Source organism: Bos grunniens, chromosome 6 (assembly GCF_055505025.1).
Source record: "Bos grunniens cultivar Pamir isolate PY7600 chromosome 6, Bosgru_T2T1.0, whole genome shotgun sequence".
Taxonomy (NCBI): Eukaryota; Metazoa; Chordata; class Mammalia; order Artiodactyla; family Bovidae; genus Bos; species Bos grunniens.
The window spans coordinates 5,505,929-5,531,963 of NC_141170.1; the positions used below are offsets into that span (position 1 = coordinate 5,505,929).

The window sequence follows — 26,035 nt, forward strand, 5'->3', positions numbered from 1 at the left end:
GAATTAAGGGATGTAAATTGCTAGGATAGCTCCTCGAATTCATTCTGATAAGTGTTTACCTATTTATTTTACAAAAATATACTGAGCACCCACACGTGCCAGGCAGCATGCTAAATTCTGAGTGCACATGCGTGGCTAAAACCAACATATCAGCAGCATTCATGGAATTTATGATTTCATGGCAGACACAAGCAAGAGGAAAGGAAATAGCCAATACAGACATGATTACAAATAATGACAGAGACCAGACCAACAGAATTCAGTGATAGAAAGTGATGACCCATGGATAGGACATTTCGATAATTGGTCATGGATGTCATTCCATGGACTTACGGAATGACGAAATGAATACTGGGTGGTCGATGCTGTGGGGCTGGGTTTTACCATTGAGCTGTTCTCAGCAGCTACAGCCTTCTTGCGCTATGTTCTGCTGTGCTTAGCAGCTCAGTCCTGTCCAACTCTTCCTGACCCCATGAACTGTAGCCCACCAGGCTCCTCTGGCTATGGGATTCTCCAGGCAAGAATACTGGAGTGGGTTGCTATTTCCTTCTGCAGGGGATCTTCCCAACCCAGGGATCAAACCCAGGTCTCCTGTATTGCAGGCAGATTCTTTACTGTCTGAGGCACCAGGGAAGCCCAAGCTACCAGGGAAGCCTTCTTGGCCACGACAAATACTTAGTGAATTTAGTTTAGGCAAGAGAACGGTAGAGAATGACTGTAGACATCACTAAAAAAGGAAATTCAAGATGTCTCCAAAGTTTCGAGGTTGAGACAGATTTCCAAGTTCTTTGGAACCATCAGCAAGGCTCTCCTGAGCTGCAGACTGACTCCACTTATAAATTTTAAATGCCTGAATCAGGACAACTGATCCAGATGAGAAGTCAGCCTTTAGGAGTTCTAGAAAGTCATCAATCATCTTATTTTCAGGTGATAGCCAAAAGCAAGGAGAGAAGTTTTCAGCATCCCCTTGGGGTCTTGTTTCCTCTGTTCCAGAGAGAAGTTACTTAGTAACTGTTTTAGGGATTCCTGGGGCTGAAATTAGCCTCCCAGAGCCTCCTTCCAGTCTCTGGTCTGTCTGATTCCCAGCCACCCTCTTCATATCTGTATGTCCTCTCGCTCAAACCAAGGGCTTATCTTGTCATTGACTGGCTCCCCAGGATCCATGCAACAGACTGCAAACTTCTTAAAATGGTACCTAAGGCCTTCTAGAGGCATCAACAATTTTTACTATTTCTACTTTTGCAAAGTTTCTTGACTTTTCTTGATGTCAAATATCTTTATTTCTTTAGTGTCCCCTCTGCCTGTCATGACTTTCTGCAGACTCTCACCTTTGTCTCTCTGATACATCCTTCAAGGATAAACACAGATGCCAACTTCTCTATGAAGCCTTCTTTAACTTTACTAGTTTGAATACATTCCTCCTTCCTTGAAGGCTCTTTGTACATTATTTAGCTTTCCTTTGATAGAGTTTGAAGATACCTACCTTAAGATGCCTTAGATTTATTTCTGCCTTATCTCTAGTGTTAATGCCTACTTCCTATCTGAGCCTGTCCTTCACACTCCACAGTGTCATTTTACATGTATTTCTGAGGTTGAGTAATCCCTGGTACTTTTTCTAATAGTAGCAGTAGCAACTATGAATACTTACCAAGTGCAAGCACTGTTCCAGTCAATTTATTGCATCCTCAATGTCTGTTCAGAGAACTTTTAGGGGTGATTCAATACTCAACCTGCAAAATTATATGCAAACTAGTATGGTTTAATTTTGCACTTTTATTGACTTATTTAATTCTCATAAAAAACATAGGATTGCTATTAGCCCATTTCACAGTTTAGGAAACTGAGGCACAGAGAAGTTAAGTGACTAGGATCACACAGCTAAATGCAAGATTCAAGCCAAGTCACTGAAGTTCCAAAGTGCATCCTCTAAGAGAATATTCATGTCTGTTTATTTTATCTGCCCGTCACATTTCAGCTGTATCTTGCATGTATATGTTAGCTAAATGCTTATGGAATGAAGAGACAGAAAGAAAAAATAAAAGGCACAGATATAGGCAAGGAAAGGCAGAGAGACAACAAAAGAGTGGTAAGAAAGCCAGCTTTCTAAAGCAAACACAGCTTAGCAGAAGGAACTGAAGCCCTTGCAATTGGATGACTCCAATATCTAGACGAGTCAGACAGGCAAATGGAAATTAGGGACACAAGCTGGTGAAGACTGTGGTGATGGAAACCACGGAGGACGGACAGGTACTAACGGGTCCTACTGCATGCTGCCGTGCCGGCAGAGATGGCGCCAAGGGGTGCCAGAGCTTCTTTTCAAGAGAAGAGGAAAATCTGGATTTTACATGAAAGTCTTTGTTTTTGTAAGCTGTTGGCAAGTATTTCAAGTGAAGGGAAAAACAAACTCTCTGTGGGTTAGACCCAGGGTGATTATAGTAAGATGCAGCCGCCAACTCAAAGGTCAGACCAGGTTTTAGGGCATCTTGAATGTCTGTGGAGAGGACTTTGGGGGCATATTCAACACAGCGTGCAAAATTATATGCAAACTAGCATGGTTCAATTTGGGGGGTAATAGAAGTGTTGCACCGGGGTTAGACGTGTTCACTCTTACGGTATACAAACATTGCTTCTTGAATTTCTTTATGGTTTCCCAAAAGAGTTGATTTACAGGCTTCAAATGAGCACATTTCTTTCACTTCTCAGGCTTAACGCTGTGATAGAATAAGATGAGTCATAGCTGGTCCCTTAGTGGTGGGGGAGGGATAAGGAGGTTGGGATTAACATAGACACACAAATATATTCATATATGTATAACAGATACTCAATGAGGACCTACTGGACAACACGTGGAACTCTGCTCAGTACTCTGTAATAACCTATATGGAAAAAGATTCTGAAAAAGAATAGAGATATGCACATGTGGGAACCCCTGGCGGCTCAGTGGTAAAGAACCTGCTTGCCAAGCAGGAGATGAGGGTTCAATCCTTGTGTAGAACCACTTGCAGTATTCTTGCCTGGGAAATCCCATGGACAGAGGAGCCTGGCGGGCTGCAGTCCTTGGGGTTGCAAAAAGAGTTGGACGCAACTTAGTAACTAAACAATGACAACATATGCATATGTATAGCTAAATCCCTCTGCTGTACATCTGAAACTAACACCACATTGTAAATCAAATATACCCCAATATCAAATAAAAATTTTAAGAAAAGAGTAAGAAAAGCCAGAAAAACAAAAGAAGCAGGGAAGTGGTAAAACCAAGTAGGTAACTTGATCATGCAAAGGATTAAATATCTAACGGTGTGACTTTGAGAGTACGTGCTGGAAGATTCGGACGATGAAAAAAGCAGAAGTAGTTTGGCAAGGCTTCAGGGTAGAAGTGGGGACAATGGGTGTCTGACACTGAGCAGGACGAAAACTAAAATCCAGGTGATGAGAGCCATTTCATGCTCTTGCCTTTTTTTCTAATTAATTCTGTACACATGGCTTGGGTACCTACCCAAGGGCTCAGTACCCTGCTGGCTACCGGGGATAAAGAACAGCGAGGCTCTAAAGATGAGCAGGATGGACCTAGGTTCAAAGTAGCAAAATGCTTAAGACTCAGGCAGATGGATATGAATCTTGTCACTGTCCTTATTTGATCTTGAAGGTATTTCTTAGCCTCTCCAAGTCCTAGTCTCCATATCTGTAAAATAGGGACAGTAATTCCATCAATCACAGGTTTGTTGTGAGATTAGTAAAGAATGTTTGCGTAAACCAGTCAGCACAGTGCCTGCCACATAGTAAGGACTTCATAAAAAAATAGCAATTACTACATCTATGTATAAATTCTCCAATAGAAGAATATAGAAAATACCGTTTATGCAAAGGGGGACATTATTGAATATTTCTTATCTCTTTCATTTTTTTTCTTTCATAGCATACACTACAATTTGAAATTATGTTTCCTAGCACCTACCTATGCATATATTAGGTACCTAATAGTAACATTTTTGAGCAGTCATATGTGTGGGCTCTAATCCATTCTGGTGCATCATCTCATCTAATCCATTGCAGCAGTCTTATGGATTGTTACGATTATTTTTCCCAATTTAAAAATAAGGTTCCCAAGGCATACAGAGATGAAGGCACTTGGTCAAGTTCACAAGACAGGTAAGTGGTGGAACCGGGGTTGAGATGTTCTCTGGCCAGTGTTCCAGTTGTGCCGTCTTCCAATGCCAATGAAGTATGTGTGGAATGAACGCATCCGTGAATGGGTAATGAAAAAAGAAACAAGGTTCACAGAGCAGGAGCCACTTTAATTGGAGAGGAGGGTGAGTAGGGGGTTGTAGGTAAGCAAGGGACCAAAGGGCCAATGCTTGCCAGCATGAAATGAGATTGTAACTACAGGCAGATTGAGAATAGCAAACGAACAAACAAATTGTGTGTGTGTGTGTGAGTGTGTGTGTGTGTGTGTGTGACAGAGACACAGAGACAGACAGAAGGAGATGGAGAGGCAGAGAGAGGAAAGTTTTAATGAGCTTGGGCATTACCCTGCTGACAGTGGAGAAAACACTGAAGGGAAAACGTGGGCAAGCTTACTTCCCTTTCTATAATCAACCTTCGGCTTGTAATAAGGATGAACCCCAAGTCAGAAGAGAATTGTGGATGTGTGAACAGTATCAGATATTTCCGAACTTGGAATCTTTAGGTATCAAAAGGAAGAAATATTTGCAATAACCGTTTGGAACGGTCTATAAGAAATAATGACAGCAAAACTCCACCTTATTCAGAAAGGGATTCCCTAAATGGATTGTTGAGCTTTTCCCAGTTTTGATCAGTATGGGACTGCACCGGCCTGCTCGGTGTTACTTTAATTCTCCAACGTAAACACAAACTTGGGCGGCACTGAACTCTTGGGCCGCGTTGAGTTGGGGAATTTAAACACAGGCAACGGCTAGGTTTTGCAGTGGCCATCATTCCAAAACATAAATCAAGCCAAATTTGTTTGAAATCCTGTCTTTAGAAGGTTGTGTGTTTTGACAAACCTTGCAGCAAATTTGGTCCAGCTTTTGGATTTGTAATGAAACCTGAAACCCAGTGTGCTGGCCTGCCCTGGGGTCCTCTGGAAGGAAGCCTTCCAACCAGCCTTAGTGTATGTAAGGCCTTCCCTAATCTCATCCTGGCAAGAGACAGTTACTGTATTGGGTTGCATTGTAAGTTTGAGGTGGACTCTGCAAAAATTTCATGCAGTTATGGAGGACAAATCAAGACCACAATTTGGAGGCATTTTGATGCCTGAGTATTCTTAACAGTGTAAATTGCAGAATTAGCAATACCTTATCCCCTGTTGGCTAGTGACTTGCAGATACCCCAAGCCATGGTTGGGGCAGAAAGTTAATTAACCTGCTTATTAAAAAGAAGAAATGTCTCATTTGCATACATTTACATTCAAGTCTTACATGCATCAAGCTTTTTGGTAGTCTCTGCTTTCTTTCTTTAATACCACTGACCTAGCTAGATACTGGCTCAAAACATTTACACTTTCTGTGCTTTTATACCTGGGCTTTGTTTAAGGGGTAGATGTCTGGTTATCATTGGTTCCAGCAGAATTTGATTGTCATATAGATCATTTCATCACTATAGACATTCTCTCCCCTCTCCTGGGTGGTGCAGGCTTTCTTCCAGCTATCATGTACCATGATTGAGAAAAGATTCATGGACATAACCCATCTTAGAAAATAAAGGCCTTGTCTCCATCAGAGTTGGGCATGTAATTTGGGGATAAACCATTCAATTATTCGCAATTTCCTACTCAACTGAATTTTCCATGGACATGTTTTGCAGGAGTTTTCTCTGTCTTGCTTTTCCCATCTTACTTGGAGGTCTGCTTTGGGAAATTTTATTTCCTTTATTCTGTCTCCTAGGGAAAGAAGACCATTGCACCATGGGTGTTTCTTGGGCATTCCACATTCCAAATAATCATTATTTTTAACCTGGAAATGTTTCAGTGACCTGAATCTAGGCCCCCTTAAAGCAGCCTGAGTGAAGCTTTGGGAGAAGGAGAGGGAGTGGGCTGGGAAGAAAGTGCCAGACAGGGGAGGAAGGGGCTCCAAGGGAGGGACTGAAATGCAAAGACTCCACCAAGCTCTCAAACTGCAAGGAAAACCAAAACTACAGAGGGAGCTTAGTGCAGAGGGAAGCCTGCTTGGGAGTGAACCACCAGCTCAGCTTTGGGGGACCCGGACACCCACTGTTCTGTGTTTTATAGCCCTCACCTCTCTGATCCATGACAATGGCTGTGGTTGTCTGGGGCTGAGGGCTCAGCTGGGAGCGGTTAAACCACCTATATGCTAACAAGCTCTGCCATCAGGTCGTGAAGGGTCCTGGCTGGAGGGGAAAGCAAAAAATAAAACCCCACCAAACCTTAGACCTCTGTCAGACTGCGAGGGGAAGGATATTTTTTGAACTAGTCTACGGTGCGGACAGGAAATGACCTCTCCACAAACTGCTTCTTTAAAAACAAGCAGTGATGCCTAAAGCCATCCAACTCCCCTCTCCCTCCCTCCCTTCCTCTCTCCCAGCCTCCCTCCCTCTCTGAAGCTCCAGCTCTCCGGCTTTCCCTCTCCTCCCTCTTCCCCCCACCCTCCTCCCCCCTCCCTCCTCCCTGCCGCCCGCTCTCCGGTCTCTCTCGCTATAGAGGCTCCCACGGCAGTTCCCAGCCACTGTGTTCAGCCTGCCTGCCTGCCTCTGTGTGTGAGAGAGAGTGTGTGTGTGTGTGCGTGCGTGTGTGTATGCGCGCGCGCGCGTGTGTGCGAGCGTGTGCGTGCGGCTACTTTGTAGTGGGAAGAACACAGCCCATGTGCTCTGCATGGACGTTACTGATACTCTGTTTGGCTTGATTTTCGACAAGCAGGCAAGATGTCCAGCACACCACATGACCCCTTCTATTCTTCTCCTTTCGGACCGTTCTATAGGAGACACACACCCTATATGGTACAACCAGAGTACCGAATCTATGAGATGAACAAGAGGCTGCAGTCCCGCACAGAGGTAAGGACTTCAACCTTGGGTGTGTGTTGCTGTCTTTTTTTTTTTTTTCCTGCCCCCAAACTGTGCCCGAGCTTTTCCTGCGTGGCTGGCTGCATCCTGCGGGAAGTGTCCCACTAGACCCTACCGCGTACGTGGAAATGAGCGCCAGGATGAAGCCACGAGTTTGAACGCTGGGTTTCTTGCACAGCAACTCTTGGAAGGTGGGGACAGTTTCTGGTGGAATCTTGAGATAGACAACCCAGCACTTGATTCGCCTGTCGGGTCTCCAGAAATGCTGCTTTCCCAGAACTCTGGCGTCTTGCAGGCTCCGCGTCGGTCCCCTCTTAGTGTTTCTTGAGATAGAGTTCTAAGAGATTCCATGCTCATTGGCATCCAGCAAAATCATTTTTTTTTTTTAAAAAGCAAATCCCAGAGGAAGTCTGCTTTGACCTGCATTTGCTTTTCAAAGTCATCAGGATCGAGGTGAAAAGGGCAGTAGAGCTACCCGTGGTACTTTTCAGAACTGGCCCTGGAGGGACGTGATCGTCTATTTCCCTGTTAGATTCAGAAACCACTTGCTGGGGGCGAGGGGTTCTTGACTCTCTCCCATGGAGGGTAGGGATGTCTCCTGGGCTCTCCCTTCCACCAGAGCTGGCTCAGAAATCAAATCAGCTTGAGTTTTTGGCAAATTTTGTGATCTGGTGCCTGAGAGAGGAGCTTCACCTTGCAAGCAACTCTGGGAGCCAGGGGAGACAGGACTTTGAGAACTTTGTAAATGCAAAAACTCCAGGCTGCCTCCTGCAATTTAAATATTTAACGCCCGCTGACTTCTCCTCAGTGCTGACTGAGCTGACAGGTCCTACAGCTGGGCCGCCCCTTTGCCTATAAGTTGGGGCTTTGTGTTGAAGTGTTCTGAGAAGGAGTTTGTCACAGAGTCACTTTAGAAAGTAGAAATCACTGGGAATTTTGTCCTTTCTGCAGAGTATGGATACCTGGAGGGTCGCTGGCAAAGAGCTTTTGGGGACTGGCATTGGTAGACTTTTAGGTAGAAGACTGACTCTCAGTTCCAAAGAGGGACTCAGTTAAGGTTGTATGATTAGATGGGAGCCCAAAATACACTTGCTTGAATTGTCAATAGAGCCATGGAGAACTCCTGATGTTTAATGTATTTAATGTAGCTAACAAGATGTGACCCGCTTTCTGACTGGCTAACTGCTGGACTAGGACTGATTTAAGAAAAAAAAAAAAGTAGCTGAGCTGTCTTTATCACTGCTGTTTTCTTTATGTGTTAATACATCATAGGTGTTACATATACTTGATACTATTGCTCTTCCCAAGAGCCAGTAGCTTTGACACAAGTGTAAACTCTTGTGCAAAGGGTGGTGAGCCTTTGGATATAAATGATATATGTGTGTTGTTGAAATTGTATGTTACAGTTTGTATATTTCAATGTCATTCTGATCTTTGCAACTGTGTATTGGAATCTTCGACTCTTACCCAAACTGTTGGTTGTCACAGCCTGCTTTCTAAATTAGGAGGATAGAGAATGTCTTCTAGTTCAGGCACACATAATTGCAACACAGATTTGGGGTAAAAAAATGTCTTGAAATATGATTAGTTTTTTTAAAAAAAGAGACCAGGGGCCTTGATGGATTGATTGTTGAAGAGTAGCAGGATTTAAAAACAAACCGTGTTCACCTTATATCTTAGAAAGTTTTTGTGGAGTTGTAGGAGGAGGTTTTCCTCCCAACAACCTTCTCTGTTAGGGGAGCAGGCAAATTTCTCAGACATGTGTGTTCTCCTGTGTCCCTTAATTATCACCTGGCCAGTTCTGAGCTAGCATACTCATCTGGAAGACTTCTCTACGCTGGTCCTCATAAAAATCTGTAGGATGCAATAAGGTGCCTACATTTGTTTCACATGTGAGAGAAAACCTTTGAAAGCCCCTCATTCATGGCATGTTTCTTAAAAATGGCACATTATCTTTTGTGAGAGATAAAGTCAGGAATTCCTAACTTTTGGATCCTGGGGTATTACTTTTAAGTAGAAAAGCTGCTTCGTAGCTCGAGAAACTAGAAAAGAAAATCTTCCTATGACAGATCTTAAAGATGTTTTAAAACCTCTCTGGCTGACAAAAAAGCATGGAAAACTGTTTCTAGAACTGAATGTTCTAGAGCCTACCTTAAACATTTCTTCCCTTAGTTAGATTTTTAAAGTAATTATCCAAATAATTACTCTGACACTTCCGTTTTGCTTTGCCAAGCAGTAAAGGATGTCATGAACCCGAGGCCATAAGTTTGCTTTCATTTCATAATGAAAAAAAGGAGAGAACCAAATAAGTACTCCTAAGATACATAAATCTTAACATTCAGTATTAGACTGGTCAAAGTTTATAACGGAAAAAAAGGATTTAGAAAAGACTAACTTTTCTTGAAATAGTTGCATTGTGCCTTTAACCAAGGATGATTATTTATGATGAAGTTATTCTGAACCCTAGGGAGAGATGGGCTGGAATAAAGTACAGTAATATCCAGAAAGAGTTATCAGTTTATAATCACACACAAAAATCAAATAGATGGTTGCCAGATCACTTTTAGAATGTAACCTGTGCATCCATCCATTTTGGGCAAGAGAGGCCGACCCTCTTTCTTTCTCTCTTCTGGTTCCTGCTTCTATATTACTTGGTGTTTTTCATCGAGTCCTTACACATGTACACACGCACTTGCACACTCACACACACACCCCTGGAAACACGCTTGACTCTCCATTCCTTTTTGAATGTACACTTGCCTAGAAAGAAATTGTAGCACATCCCATTTGCGATGAAAAAAGTTGTAACCAAGTTTGCAGAAATTTCCTGGAAACATCCTTCTTTATGGAAAGGAAAGAAAGTCGTGAAGAAGAAGCATGGCGCCCACCTACCTTCCTGCTTTTTTCTACCCCCCCAGAACATTCTCTTCTGGGATTGATGCATTTCTTCCAGTTAAATCCAGTCAGAGCCCTTCAGGAGCTGGGTAGTCTTAAAGAACCCAGGATTGGGAGTTAATCCTGTTTCAAACTTGTTTCTTCACTTACTAACTTGTTGGCATGGATCTTGTTTCCTCATCAGCAAATCCCCTGCAAGGCCCCTTTAATTTGAAAATCCAGATTTCTTTCGAAGTCCAGGGTTTGGTTTCCTTCAGTATGAACAAAGTGTCATGAACCAGAGTAATGAGCAAAGACATTATTTCTTGGCTCACGGTATTTAGTTCAGAATTGCAAATGGTAATGTGAAAACAGAGTCATAGTGGAGAAAATATTGCAGAGAGAAACCCTGGCAGTCTTGTTTAAGGCCAGCGCTGGAAGCAAGCAATTGCTGGGACAAAGTAGGTGTACAAGAAACGTCTGTGAACACGCGATCATGAATCTGTAAATGACAGAGCAGAGAGAGTTCAGCTGTGTCATTAATTCTTTACCTTCTGAGCCACCAGGGAAGCCCGGTGTCACTGAAATTGGCGTCATTCCTGAGAAGTACAATTCTGATGCCTTTGGGGGTGCTGGTACCTGCCTTTGGGGGTGCTGGTCTCCTTTAGGGACCAACTTCCCAGTGCCCTAAAACTGCTCATCTCCACCTCTCCACATTTATTTCATCATGAGGCAATTTAGATCCCTAATCTCTGTGGCCAGGGAACGCAAGTGTCTAAGAAATTATGGGATCTCATTTCTTTTTAAAGGAATATGAACGCTTTACAAAGCAAACCAATACAACATAAATATGTTTTCAATGCTGCCAGCTATTCTGGGAAATAAAAATTTCTTTGCAACACCAGAATCTCAGTGGAATTTCATAAAGAAACGCATGGATGTCCCCCCCCCCTTTTTAGTTGAAATTAAGAGAAACTCTTGGAGTTTTTCCTCAGTGTTGATCTGTATCCTAGCCAGTACGAAGAGGGCTACGGCTTTCCATTGTGTATGTTACCATGAATTGACCTGAGGTCTTCGCAAATTCATTTACTATTTGAACGATCTTGCTGTCTCACATGTATTTTGGGAGAACAGAACTGCATAATTTTTTGTTTAACGCTGCACACAGAGTATAATCAGATAGGACATAAAACTATGTCCTAAAGATTTCAGAATTTGTTCTGTAACATGCTTCAATAATAATAGAAGAAGCAGTGTTATTTTCACTTCCTGAGGTCTGTGCTACAAGATAAAAAAAAATATAGGTAAAATATAAGATCATCATAGTGACCTTCATTTTTAGTGAAAGGATTTCAGTAATGTCGGATTTTTATAGAATCTAAGGAACTTTAATCAAGTTATAAAAATTTTGGTGACTGTAGGTAACTTTTCTATACCTTATTTCCTCATTCAAAGACCAAAAATATCTCTGTTGCAATGAAGAGGTTTGTAAGTATATAGTTTTTTTTCATGTTGGCAGTCTGTTGATTTTGATGAAATGCCACAACCATCGGGAAAGTGTGGGTACCATGATGTGTTTCTTTTGTTTTGAGGGCTTTTCCCCTTGTATCAGTATTATACATTCCACTCCCAAAGAGAAGACGGTGATTACAATGGGAAGCCACCGCGGACACAAGGGTTTTCTCAGAATTACGGTGTTTAGTTTTACAGGATTTAATATGAACGTCGAAAATATTTGAAGACCTTGAAATTTAAAACTGCTGCTTTAGCCCCGCCTCAGTTCAACTCTCCAGCTCCCCGGGGAGGGGGTGGAAGGGGGTGGAGGGCTCTCAGGCTTTTCTTTCAGCTGCATTTTTATATACTTTAGTCACAGGGTTTCCCTTGTAACATCATGTTTATTCATGGGCTAGCTGAGTATCATTGATGTTCAGATGGAGCCTAGTTAAAATGAGATTAGGTATTTTGGATAGGTGGGGGAAAAAAAAAAGAAAACTGCTTTGTGATAAACTTGGATTTTTTTCCTTTTTTTCCCCTTAGAAATTTAGAAAGAAAAATGGTGCTGTTACTCTGAGGCATATGAATGATTTTCAGTGTTAAGCACAGAACTTTCCAAGTTTTTCGAAGTGGGGTGGTAAGGAGTGGGGAGCGGAGGGTGGGTTAGTAGTGGTAAGGAAAGCTATTTTGAAAATGTTAAATGAAACCAAAACTGAAGTTTTTTTAAAAAATGAGAACTCCCAACCTCTCTTATTTTTCAAGATCTCTACAAGGCCTCAGAAAACAAATTGCAGGACTCTTGTACTGATTTTATTTTCCTGAAGTCTTTTTTTTTTTTTTTTTCCATTTTCTTACTATGGGAACTGTTTTTAATTAAAAATTGCTGCAAACTAACTGTTCGTAGGAGGCCAAGAAGAAAAAAAGAAACCTCTCAACACCATTCTACACAGATTCTTATCAGCCTAAAATCAATGCATACTTAAATCTCCCCCCTTTTGGTGTGTAAATTATGATATAGGATTTAAACAGTATGCATCCTTTACGCATTTAGCTTTTTGTTTGGGTTTCAGAAAGAAATTAATTTAAATTGTATGGAGATAGGGCTATAAATCTCCTTTTATTACGTTTGTCCACATGAACTCATTTTCGTGTGGGACACAGAACACCCCCTTTCCGAGCGAGCAAACACAGCATAAAACAAACAACGCCAGATATTCTCAAGAACGAGATTCATAAACTTACTTATTTGGATTCAGTTGGTGGGTCGCGGAATATAATTGATCTGGAAAAACAATCTCTTTTTGAAGGTAGCAGAAAACGGGGCTTTAAAAACATTTTCAGCTAAGGTAGGTATTACATATATCTTTGTGATTTCCTAAACAAGCTATTTTCCTCTTTCCTTTTTCTTCTTCCTTCCTCTTTCTTTCTTCTCTTTCCTCCCTCCCTCCCTCTCTTCCTTTCTTTCTTTTTCTTTCCTTTTTTCTTATCAATCTGAGCTTAGGTTTTCTTTTTACATTTAAATTCTGGCCACGTGCATCTGAACACAGGCAACTATTAATACTTGAGACAAACTTCAGCCATTCCTTCAAGAATTTTCCTACTTCAGGCAATGACAGTATCAATGTCTGGACATGCAAAGACTATTAAGACATTTTCTGTGTTTAGAAGCTTACCATTTGGTAACCAAGGGCAGAATACAACACCAACTCTTACAGTGAAGCCCCCTGTGAGATGGTTGGAGGGCACCACCGACACGATGGACATGAGTTTGCGAAAGCTCCAGGAGTTGGTGATGGACAGGGAAGCCTGGCGTGCTGCAGTCCATGGAGTCACAAAGAGTCGGACTGAGCGACTGAACTGCACTGTTGGGTTAATACACTGTGCTTTTGACTATTGAAAGATGCACACCTTTCTGAAAAGTAGTCATGATGATAGTCACTAATATCTATGGAGGGTTCCCAAGGTGCTCAGTACGTTCTGCAGATCAACTCACGTCACGCTCATAATCACCACCTCAAATTGGTACTTCTAACCTGTGCAGCCTTACTGATGAGGGAAAACTAAGGGTTATGTAGATTGTCTAAGGTCGCACGGATGGTAGTTCAGTTTTAGGAGTTATCCTCTTAACTGCAGCACTTCTCTGAGATAAGAAATACTAGAGAGGATTCTAGTTTTGCCTGTGGAAATGTATTGGTTGAATACATTTTTTCCTTGGATAGATTGACTTTGGCAGTGGCTGGAAAGTTGACCCCATCTACCTCACCTGGTTGGACTATTTGCCTCTCAAATGTCTGACTCATTTCAAAAGGGCCCATGTGAAATTCCAAAGGATGGCATCAGAGCTGCAGCATATACCCCGGTTATCAAAAAAGAGACTGCAATTACATCTATCTACTGAAGAATGGATAGTTTCAGTATTCATTGACGTGATCTTATCTGAAGAGCCACTGGAATTGTTGTGGAATACTATGTATAGTTATCTAAGAGTTTAATTTTTTTTCAACTTAAAATATTTACGTTTCCATTCAGCGCTTGACTTGTCTCAGGTCTGCTCTGTGGGAGACGGTGGTTTAATTATTTTAAACATCAGTGGGATGAGTAGAAAAACTAACCCAACTTTGGTGGGATACGAGATTAGGAGAGTAAATTAGAATCTGGCATGATGTTGGCTTCCTTTGCAGGGAATCAATTAAGAATCGTAGGAAAACGAAACACAAAGAGGGAAGAGCCCTTCCAACTTGTATTGGTTTCTCTTTGTTCTAGTTTGATGCTAAGAGACAGTCTGTCCACATCAGTTTTCCTCGTGGTCCTAACCCTGCAGCCTCCTTTAGCCCCCTACAAGGCTACCGTCTTTACAGTAAATGCCTGCCCATGACTAGAGATAAAATGATCTCTTCCTGTGATGCACTCGCCAGCCCCAGATGCCTGTGTTCTGGTTCTTCTTTAACGAATAAGGAAGCTGAGGCTTAGAGAGGTGAAGACCAAGTCTATACGTGGGTGTCTCCAGGGTCTGGATGTTTTGACTACCCAAAGTCTGCTGGCGAAGGCTTCCTACTCCCTGATGGAACCCTGACAGCCACCCCTTGCCCTCACTTCACTGACAGTTTTTGTACTTATTATTGTTTTATCACTCGGTCATGTCTGACTCTTTGTGACCCCATGGACTGCAGCACGCCAGGCCTCCCTGTCCTTCACCATCTCCCGGAGTTTACTCAAACTCATGTCCATTGAGTCAATGATGCCATCCAACCATCTCATCCTCTGTCGTCCCCTTCTCCTCCTGCCCTCAATCTTTCCCAGCATCAGGGTCTCTTCCAGTAAGTCAGCTCTTCACAGAAGGTGGTCATGGTATTGGAGCTTCAGCGTCAGCATCAGTCTTTCCAATGAATATTCCAGGTCCGTTTCCTTTAGGATTGACTGGTTTAGTCTCCTTGCAGTCCAAGGGACTCTCAAACATCTTCTCCAGCACCACTATGAACCAATCTAGTTTGAAGTTTCAGCCTTCCAATTAAAAACAACGCTGAGCATTAATGATGTGGTTGTTGTTCAGCCGCTCAGTCATGTCCGACTTTTTGCCACCCCATGGACTGCAGCACACCAGGCTTCCCAGTCCTTCACTATCTCTCAGAGTCCGTTCAAAATCATGTCCATTGAATCATGATGCTTTCCAACCATCTCATCCACAGTTGTAGATTCCACTGAAGAAGGGGAACCACCCTTGTTCTGGGGACACCATAGGTCCCCACGCTCTTTTTTGAATTTGAATGATCTCCTAACTATCCTCTCTGCTCCCTCTTCCTAATACATGATCTGTTTTCCCATAAGCAGCCAAGGTGATATTTTTGAAGCAGAAATCAGAGCACATCACTCTCCAGCTCCCCTCCCACTGGAATAAGCTCTAAAATCCACACTCTTGGTTGAAGACTGTTGATCTCCTGCTTCCTGATGGATGTTCAGCAAATTCCAGCCAAAAGAGACTTAGTTGGATCCATTAACATGCCAAGCTTGTCTGTACCTCAACACTCTTGCTCTTAGCAGGAGAATGCATATACAGATTCCTTTTTGATAGCACTTATAAGTATTGTTGTCGTTGTTGTTTTGAGTCATTCAGTTGTGTCCAACTCTTCGCAACCCCACGGACTGCAGCATGCCAGGCTTCCTGGTCCGTCACCAATTCCTGGAGCTTCCTCAAACTCATGTCCATCCAGTTGGTGATGCCACCCAATCATCTCATCCTCTGCTGCCCCTTCTCCCCCTGCCTTCAATCTTTCCCAGCATCAGAATCTTTTCCAGTGAGTCAACTCTTCTCATCAGGAGGCCAAAGTACTGGAGCTTCAGCTTCAGCATCAGTCCTTCCAATAAATATTGAGGGTTGATTTCCTTTAGGATGGACTGGTTTGATCCTCTTGCAGTCCAAGGGACTCTCAAGAGTCTTCTCTAGCACCACAATTCAAAAGCATCAATTCTTTGGCACTCAGCCTTCTTTATGGTCCAACTCTCACATCCATACATGACTACTGGAAAAACCATAGCTTTGACTAGATGGAACTTTGTAAGCAAAGTGATGTCTCTGCTTTTTAATACGCTGTCTAGATTTGTCATAGCTTTTTTCCTAAGGAGCAAGCATCTTTTAATTCCATCTGCAGTGATTTTGGAGCCCAAGAAAATAAAGTCTGTCACTGCTTCCATTTTTTCCCATCTATTTGCCATGAAGTGATGGGACCAGATGTCATGATCTAGTTTTTTGAATGTGTGAGTATTGGGAAATCTAAATGAATTGGAATTTGGCATGGTGTTGGCCTGATTTGCAGGTAATTGATTCAATGTCCCAAAGAAAGTAATAACCATGAAAGAGGAGATTCCTAGCACTTAGTAGGGCCTCTTCGGATCAACCCCTGTCACAGAGAGACTCCCTTAATCACCTCAGTTAAAATTGCCTCTTGCCAGACATACATCCTCACTCACTTTCTATCCCATGCCCTGATCACTTTTTATGAAGGAATTATAGCAAGCTGGTATTTTCTTGCTTGTAGTTTATTTAAGTGTCTGCTTATCCTCAATAGAATGTGTACCATGTGAGGACAAAAGGCTCAGCCATCTCCTTTATAATTGTCTGCCCAGTGCCTCATTGCACATAGTTGATATGCAAAATTCATCTGTTGAATAAAGGAAGTTATGTTGTGCTTTTGAATTGTGGTGCTGGAGAAGACTCTTGAGAATCCCCTGGACAGCAAACAGATCAAACCAGTCAATCCTAAAGGAAATCAACCCTGCATAGTCATTGGCTAGACGAATGCTGAAGCTCCAATACTTTGGCCACCTGATGCAAAGAGCTGACTCATTGGAAAAGACCCTGATGCTGGGAAAGATTGAAGGCAGGAGAAGGGGACTACAGAGGACGAGATGGTTGGATGGCACTGACTCATTGGACGTGAATTTGAGCAAGCTCTGGGAGATGGTGAAGGACGGGGAAGCCTGGCAGGCTGCAGTCCATGTGGTCACAAAAAGTTGGACACAACTGAGTGACTGGACACTGACAACAAGGACTTTCTACACTGACACTGGATTTTACCTTGAATCTTCCCAACAATCATCTGTAGCTCCAGTTGGAAAAGAATCTATGAACCTAATAGCTGAGTGAAAATTCACAGAATGTTCTGCTATATCTACCAGGTGGGAAAAAAAAGGAGCCTGAAAAGAATTTCTTCTGTGAAGGCAGGCAGTGTTGAACTGAGAACTTTGCCCTCTGGGTGGTATGAATCTGTTGGGAATCTCCCGACTTCTGATGAAAAACATTTATACTTTTCTCATTTGTTCTTTCTACCACTTCCTCTCCTTGGATCTACCGGAGGGCTCACAGCCATGAATTATGATGTGAATTGTGATAATACCTTACATTTCCTGGAGCACTTTGTGTCTTGAGAAAGTGCTTTCAGGGCCATGAATTAGCTTTTTTCAAGTGTTTAGCGTAACAGAAAATATGGGAACATACTAGTATATGTTGTGCGTGTGTTCAGTAACGTCCAACTCTTTGTGACCCCACGGACTGTAGCCCGCCAGGCCCCTCTGTCCATGGGATTTTCTAGGCAAGAATCCTGGAGCGGGTTGCCGTTTCCTCCTCCAGGAAGCTGACCCAGGGATTGAACCTGTGTCACTTGCGTTTCCTGCTTGGCGGGCAGAGTCTTTACCACTGAGCCTAACTAGGACCTGGTGATATGTTTGGGTGTGTTTGTGTGCAATGCGGGCATGTACATATGACAGAGTCAAAGAGAGAGACCGAGACGAGAAACATCCTGAACCCAGTCAGACTGTGTGTACGTATGAAACTTCTGGTCAGGAAACATACACAACTTTTTTGTTTTTTCCCTTTTGGTGTGAAAAAAGTAGCATGCATGGAATGTAAAGATCTGTACTGAAATGGCTTACAATAAATCAGATTTTGAGCCAAACCCTGGCTCTCCCTCTTGTTTGCTGTGTCATCTTAGGGAGGTCATTTAACTGTTCTGAACCCTTGTTTTCTTAGCCTGAGTTTTAAGTTGGCAGGTGAATGGCTAACATGTAAAAATGCCTGGTATACAGTAAGTGCTCAATAAGTGGGAACTGTGATGATGATGGTAGAAAGGGGGATGGTGATGATGATTATGCTGCCCTGATTCTCTGTCCCATTTGCAAAATAAGTCATATAAGTCATGCAAAATGTTGATTTCCTAATCAGATCAGATCAGTCGCTCAGTCATGTCCGACTCTTTGCGACACCATGAATCGCAGCACGCCAGGCCTCCTTGTCCATCACCAACTCCTGGAATTCACTGAGACTCACATCCATCGACTCAGTGATGCCATCCAGCCATCTCATCCTCTGTTGTCCCCTTCTCCTCCTGCCCCCAATCCCTCCCAGCATCAGAATCTTTTCCAATGAGTCAACTCTTCCCATGAGGTGGCCAAAGTACTGGAGTTTCAGCCTTAGCATCATTCCTTCCAAAGAAATCCCAGGACTGACCTCCTTCAGAATGGACTGGTTGGATCTCCTTGCGATCCAAGGGACTCTCAAGAGTCTTCTCTAACACCACAGTTCAAAAGCATCAATTCTTTGGTGCTCAGCCTTCTTCACAGTCCAACTCTCACATCCATACATGACCACAGGAAAAGCCATAGCCTTGACTAGACGAACCTTTGTTGGCAAAGTAATGTCTCTGCTTTTGAATATGCTATCTAGGTTGGTCATAACTTTCCTTCCAAGGAGTAAGCGTCTTTTAATTTCATGGCTGCAGTCACCATCTGCAGTGATTTTGGAGCCCAGAAAAATAAAGTCTGACACTGTTTCCACTGTTTCCCCATCTATTTCCCATGAAGTGGTGGGACCGGATGCCATGATCTTCGTTTTCTGAATGTTGAGTTTTAAGCCAACTTTTTCACTCTCCACTTTCACTTTCATCAAGAGGCTTTTGAGTTCCTCTTCACTTTCTGCCATAAGGGTGATGTCATCTGCATATCTGAGGTTATTGATATTTCTCCCAGCAATCTTGATTCCAGCTTGTGTTTCTTCCAGTCCAGCGTTTCTCATGATGTACTCTGCATAGAAGTTAAATAAACGGGGTGACAGTATATAGCCTTGACGTACTCCTTTTCGTATTTGGAACCAGTCTGTTGTTCCATGTCCAGTTCTAACTGTTGCTTCCTGACCTGCATACAAATTTCTCAAGAGGCAGATCAGGTGGTCTGGTATTCCCATCTCTTTAAGAATTTTCCACAGTTTATTGTGATCCACACAGTCAAAGGCTTTGGCATAGTCAATAGAGCAGAAATAGATGTTTTTCTGGAACTCTCTTGCTTTTTCCATGATCCAGCGGATGTTGGCAGTTTGATCTCTGGTTCCTCTGCCTTTTCTAAAACCAGCTTGAACATCAGGAAGTTCACGGTTCACATATTGCTGAAGCCTGGCTTGGAGAATTTTGAGCATTACTTTACTAGCGTGTGAGATGAGTGCAATTGTGCGATAGTTTGAGCATTCTTTGGCATTGCCTTTCTTTGGGATTGGAATGAAAACTGACCTTTTCCAGTCCTGTGGCCACTGCTGAGTTTTCCAAATTTGCTGGCATATTGAGTGCAGCACTTCCACAGCATCATATTTCAGGATTTGGAATAGCTCAAATGGAATTCTATCACCTCCACTAGCTTTGTTCGTAGTGATGCTTTCTAAGGCCCACTTGACTTCACATTCCAAGATGTCTGGCTCTAGGTCAGTGATTACACTATTGTGATTATCTGGGTCGTGAAGATCTTTTTTGTACAGTTCTTCTGTGTATTCTTGCCATCTCTTCTTAATATCTTCTGTTTCTGTTAGGTCCATACCATTTCTGTCCTTATTGAGCGCATCTTTGCATGAAATGTTCCTCTGATATCTCTGATTTTCTTGAAGAGATCTCTAGTCTGTCTCATTCTGTTGTTTTCCTCTATTTCTTTGCATTGATTGCTGAGGAAGGCTTTCTTATCTCTTCTTGCTATTCTTTGGAACTCTGCATTCAGATGCTTATATCTTTCCTTTTCTCCTTTGCTTTTCGCTTCTCTTCTTTTCACAGCTATTTGTAAGGCCTCCCCAGACAGTCCTTTTGCTTTTTTGCATTTCTTTTCCATGGGGATGGTCTTAATCCCTGTCTCCTGTACAATGTCATGAACCTGATTCCATAGTTCATCAGGCACTCTATCTATCAGATCTAGGCCCTTAAATCTATTTCTCACTTCCACTGTATAATCATAAGGGATTTGATTTAGGTCATACCTGAATGGTCTAGTGGTTTTCCCTACTGTCTTCAATTTAAGTCTGAATTTGGCAATAAGGAGTTCATGGTCTGAGGCACAGTCAGCTCCTGGTCTTGTTTTTGCTGACTGTATAGAGCTTCTCCATCTTTGGCTGCAAAGAATATAATCAATCTGATTTCGGTGTTGATCATCTGGTTACGTCCATGTGCAAAGTCTTCTCTTGTGTTGTTGGAAGAGGGTGTTTGTTATGACCAGTGCATTTTCTTGGCAAAACTCTATTAGTCTTTGCCCTGCTTCATTCCATATTCCAAGGCCAAATTTGCCTGTTACTCCAAGTGTTTCTTGACTTCCTACTTTTGCATTCCAGTCCCCTATTAGGAAAAATGATTTCCTAATAGTATTTACTTATATTTTATTAATGTATAGTTGATTTACAGACTGTGTTAGTTTCAGGTATACAGCAGAGTGATTCAGTTATATCTGTATATCTATATCTATCTGTGCTCATGCTCAGTCACTAAATCATGTCTGGCTCTTTTGTTACCCCATGGAGTCTAACCACTCCACTCCCCACCACCCCACAAGGCTCCTCCATCCATGGGATTTCCCAGGCAAGAACACGAGTGAGTTGTCATTTCCTTCTCCAGGAGATCTTCCCAACTTAGGGACTGAACCCGGGTCTCCTGTGTTGGCAGGCAGGTTGTTTACCACTGAGCCACCTAGGAAGCATCTATATCTATTATCTATTTATCTATCATTTTTCATATTCTTTTCCTTTATAAGTTATAACAAGATATTGAATGTAGTTCACTGTGAAAGTGAAGGTTGCTCAGTCGTGTCTGACTCTGTGCAACCCCATGGTCTGCACAGTCCATGGAATTCTCCAGGCCAGAATATTGCTATCATTCACTGTGCTATATGGTAAATCTCTGTTGTTAATCTTTTTTATGTATAATGGTATGTATCTGTTAATCCCATACTCCTTGCCCTCCCCTGTCTCCTCTGGTGGCCATAAAGGTATCTTTAAAAATATGTCTTATGTGGTTTACATAAGCATATTTTAATTTGAAAAGTGAAACTTCAGTGATATGTTGTAGGATCTGTGGGCTTGGGGTTCTTACAACATGTAATGGTACCATCAGGACGCTCTATCATCATTGACTAGTGAGAATTATCACACAGTTTCTGGTGGCCATGGATCCCTCAAAGTCTGAGTTATAAGTATTTCTTAGACATACCAAGGGCTTCCCTGGTGGCTCAGAGGGTAAAGCGTCTGCCCGCAATGCGGGAGATACGGGTTCGACATACCAAGTGTCAAGATTAAGAAATGACCATTGTATGGAACACATATGCAGTCCTTTCTGTTGGAAAACAATCTGTGTTCAGGGTTTGCTCTAGCTAGGGACTCGGGGGGTCAACAGGACACTGAAATATTCCCCTTCAGCAGTGCCTCTGCAGGGCCATCTCAGCAGGGGCCCCGAGGAGGGCTGGAGAGTGCACATCTGCTGGCCTTGACTGGTCATTTTGTCTAAAGAGGCACACTTTCTCCAAATGCAGCCTGGCCCAGACTTCTGCGAGGGAGCTATGTCAGGCGCTGGGCGAAGCCTACAGCCCCACCTGTGTGTCTGGACTGGTAACAGCCCAGCCAGCTGATCCACCAGGATACCTTACGGCTTCCTCCTTAACACGGGGTGATATACACAGGTGGAAATGGTGATGCTCTAAACAGTATCTAAAAGATAGCACGTGCGGGTATCTTTCTGGCCAGAGGGGTCATGGTGATGGGAAGTTAAGCTGCCTGCCTCCACTTTCCTTGTGCGTGTGACCACACGTTGTCATGTGTAGATTTGTCTCATCAATTTCAGTGTCCAATCTCTCTGACTTTTCCTAGTGAATTCCTTAATGTACGCATGCATACCTTCCTACTTTTCATTTCACTGACTAGGCCGCCTGTGATTTTTATGTAGAATTCCACATTAGTAATCATTTGTAATTAACTTTCGAGAGAAATAGATTGCGTAGCTCGAACATTAGTGAGTGGAACTGGCTCAGTTGTGTCCAACCCTTTGCTACCCCATGGACTGTTGCCCGCTCCTCTATCCATGGGAATCTCCAGTTAAGAATACTGGAGTGGGTAGCCATTCCCTTCTCCAAGGGATCTTCCTGACCCAGGGATCAAATCCGGGTCTCCCTGCATTGCAGGCAGATTCTTTACCATCTGAGCCACCAGGGATGCCCAGCTTAAACATTACATTGTTTTGTATTCTAGTTTTATATATATGAAATAAAATGTAATTTGAATTTATTTGTTTTATATTTTTTATAGATCTTCAATTTTTTGTTCCGATTTCTGTTGGTTATCTATTGACCTTGTTTATTGTAGGAAGGGCAAATTTTTATTTTATTTATTTTTATTTTATTTTTGGCTGTACCATGCAGCATGCAGGATGATCTTTGTTCCCATACCAGGAATCTAACTCCTGCAATGGAAAAGTGGGTTCTTAACTACTGAACCTCTCTTTAGGGAAGTCCCTATATGTTATTTTTTCTAAGAGAGTAGTGCTTGTTAAATTTTACTTCCAAATATGGTTCATTTCGTAGGACTGATAGGATTTGATATTGAGACTCAAAATCTGTGTAGATAAGCAAAAGTCAGACTAATAAACAAGGCTAACTATTTGGCAGTACACACACACACACCTCTATGCCTTATAACATTGGCCATGATTATCCTACTGAAGTTGGCTGAAACTTCTGCTTGAAATTAAAACTAAGCAGTTGGTGCATATCACCTGCCATTAAAAGGTTCTTAAACAGAACAGTAGATAGAGACTATGACTTCTCCGTTGGCTGAATCCCAGAATTGCAGGGCTGGAATTAGATCCGAGTGATCATCTAGACTAAACGTCTGATTGTGGAGATTGTGGATTTTCTGAAACCAGACACAGGTTGTGCTTAGCTGAACGATGATGTGCTGAGGATTCAGAAGTGCTCTCAGTTTTCTAAAGCATGACACTGGCTACCCAGGTACCACTCCGAAAGTGACCTTATCAAACACCCCGACTGATCACGAAGTTGCACTTCAACTCTATAAACACTTCTGCTTTTCAAATCCCTTTCTTCTTTTCCAGTTTTCCAATTTGTCCAAAAGCATGACGCTATTGATGTTGAAAGATACATGACTAAGCTTTATTGCTTTGAAATTAATGACTGTTTTCCTTGCCAATTTATTTAAAGTTGAATATGTTTTAAGATAAAGATCTACTTTTTCTGATTTTAAGAACTTGGTGTGTGCGGAACAGAATATCTGTAAACTATAACAATGTACAAAGAGGTAGATAAAAATTGTCTTTAGTTATACCACGCAAAAATTGCTGTTAACATTATAGCATATCAGTCTAGTGTAGATACATATATGCATCAGTCTTTATATGCTTAGGGACATACTGAGCACCCTTTTGAATCCAGCTCTTTTAATTAAAATTATGAGTGTTTCACTGTGTTCTTAAATCATAAAATATGATTTTGAGTTGTCTGAATTATTTACACAAATGTTTCTGTTTTTAAACTGAACATGAAGACATATTTTAAAAAATTTTCTGGCTTCTTTGCACCTTGATTTGAACTCAAGGAAATAGTATTCTTAATCAATCTTGACCCTAGTAAGATGGAGGGCTTCTGATGTAAGGAAGTTAGCCATAATGTCTATGGCGATTACCATGGTGATTTAATACTAGTTAGAAAGCTTGCACCCAGGGCTCCCTGTCTCCTATTAAGAAAGCTTTTTCCTCTTAGCTTGAGAGCAGATCCTTTTCCCTGTGTTTTTCTTTCTCTTGTATTGAGTCCAAAGGCAGTCAGCACAACCCTGTGCAATATCTGTAAATCAAAAGACTTTTGCAAAATTCCTACTGGGAAGAGGGAGGTTGAATTCATGTTAAGAGCTAGTGCTGATCTAGAACCAGCAGTTTGGCATACAGCCAGTTAATTTATGATACCGTTTGAAGGACAAATGTTCAATTCAAGGACAAAAGTGATATTTCATAAAGTGGGCTATGTTATGAGATGTATGTAATGTTACCTTATTTTCCTCACTGGATCGAAGAGATCCTTGGGGTCAGGTACAACCTTATTCGTGTTTTATCCATCTTGGCAATTGACAGACTTGGTGACCAGTAGCAGTCATTTTTTAAAGGCAGATTTCACAGTGGTCATCATTTTGTAACTAGGTTCTGAGTTATCACTGTTTTCACGTGGGTGATATGCCTTTTACGGGCTTCCCAGGTGGCTCAGACGATAGAGAATCTGCCTGCAATGCAGATCAAACCTGGGTTTGATCCCTGGTTTGGGAAGATCCCCTGGAGAAGGAAATGCCTACCCACTCCAGTGTTCATGCCTGGAGAATCCCATGGACAGAGGAGCCTGGCGGGCTACACTCCACGGGGTCACAAAGAGTAGGACATGACTGGCAACTAACACACCTGCATTTTACAAATAAGCTTTGCAGGCATATGCTCTAGGACAGAGCAGTCATGGCCTGCCACTAGACTATGTCCCCTACCACAGCATGAACATTGAATGATTCACTTCTGGAGTCCAACAGACTTGTTTCCCTCCTTACTGTTTGTGTGACCTGGAGTGAGTTAATTCACCCCTCTGTGCTCACGGGTAAGGCGGGATGGTGATACAATCTACGTCATAGGGTTTTTATGAGACTCGGGTGAGCTAACTCTTATTAGTGATGCTCATGGTGCCTGTGGTCTCTCGGTGTTTGTCACCACGATCGTGCTGATTTGTCTGCTGGATATTGAAGTCTACCGTATGTGGTATTACTGGTCAGGAGGTGAAGAGGGCAACATGCCTGACTTGAAAGGGCTGAGCGAGGCCACAGTAGGGATTTGTGGGGCAGGAGGGTCTTGGGAGGGATAAATGGGAATTTCGCTAATTTGAGAATAGTGGTGAGAAGGCTGCTTTTGGCTGAAAGAAAGGCACAGGCATAGAAAGCAAGTCTCCAGAGGCGATGGTCTGTTTGAGGAAGGGTGTGGATGTGAGCACAGCTAGGGACTAAGGTCTAGGGTATATGTGCTGTGTTCAGTCCCTAGGTCGTGTCTGACTCTTTGTGACCCCGTGGATTGCAGCACGCCAGGCTCCTCTGTCCATGAAATTTTACAGGCAAGAATACTGGAGTGGGTTGCCATTTCCTTCTGCAGAGGATCTTCCTGACCCAGGGATCAGACCTACGTCTGCTTTATCTCCTGCACTGGCAGGCGGGTTCTTTCCCACCTGGGAAGCCCCAGGGTGTGTGTATGAGTACATACGTATGTGTAGGGTGGGGTTGGACTATGGTAGGAAATAGACCTGGAGAGGAAGTGAGGGCCCATTGTGGAGCTTTGTTATGTCCAGTGAGGCCACTGGTCTCTATGCTTTGGAGACTGTCTGTTGGACTTCAGCATGGTGATATGAGCAGGACCCCGGCATGATCATTTAATTTTTCAGTGCTTTGATTTCCTCATCTGGAAAAGGATGCAAGAGTAGTCCTCCCCTGATAGGTTTTGTTTTAGGGAATTTCACGGGATGTGAGAGCTTTAGGCTATTAAACCTGCTGGTCCATCACATCACTACTGTGTAGGAAGGACTCCACCAATCCTGGCTTCTACCACCGGGCAAAGGGAACTGATCACAGGTACCTTTTGGCCTGGGCAGTGTACCTGTGTGCTGTGCCCTTCAGCAGGATCCCTCTGGCCGCTTTGTGCAGGGTGGACTGGTGGTCTGTCTGGGAACATGTTTGTCCGCTGAGGGGCGTGGATCAGTGGATGGGGAGAAATGACACACACTTACTGGCCGGCTGAGCTATTTTTAGCCTAGCGTGTCT

The 26,035-nt window shown here is 42.7% G+C and overlaps 1 protein-coding gene across 10 annotated transcripts in view; it reads left to right on the forward strand.

Moving 5' to 3' along the window:
* Window positions 1-6,796: 6,796 nt before the first annotated feature.
* The window catches only part of LDB2 (LIM domain binding 2), a 455,129-nt gene continuing 435,890 nt past the window's right edge, over window positions 6,797-26,035 (forward strand). For all 10 annotated transcript variants that reach the window (XM_086407461.1, XM_086407456.1, XM_086407464.1 and 7 more), the window contains exon 1: window positions 6,797-7,029. In XM_086407461.1, the coding sequence (XP_086263587.1) occupies window positions 6,898-7,029 (132 nt within the window). In that variant the 5' untranslated portion in view covers window positions 6,797-6,897. The remainder of the gene's footprint in view (window positions 7,030-26,035) is intronic.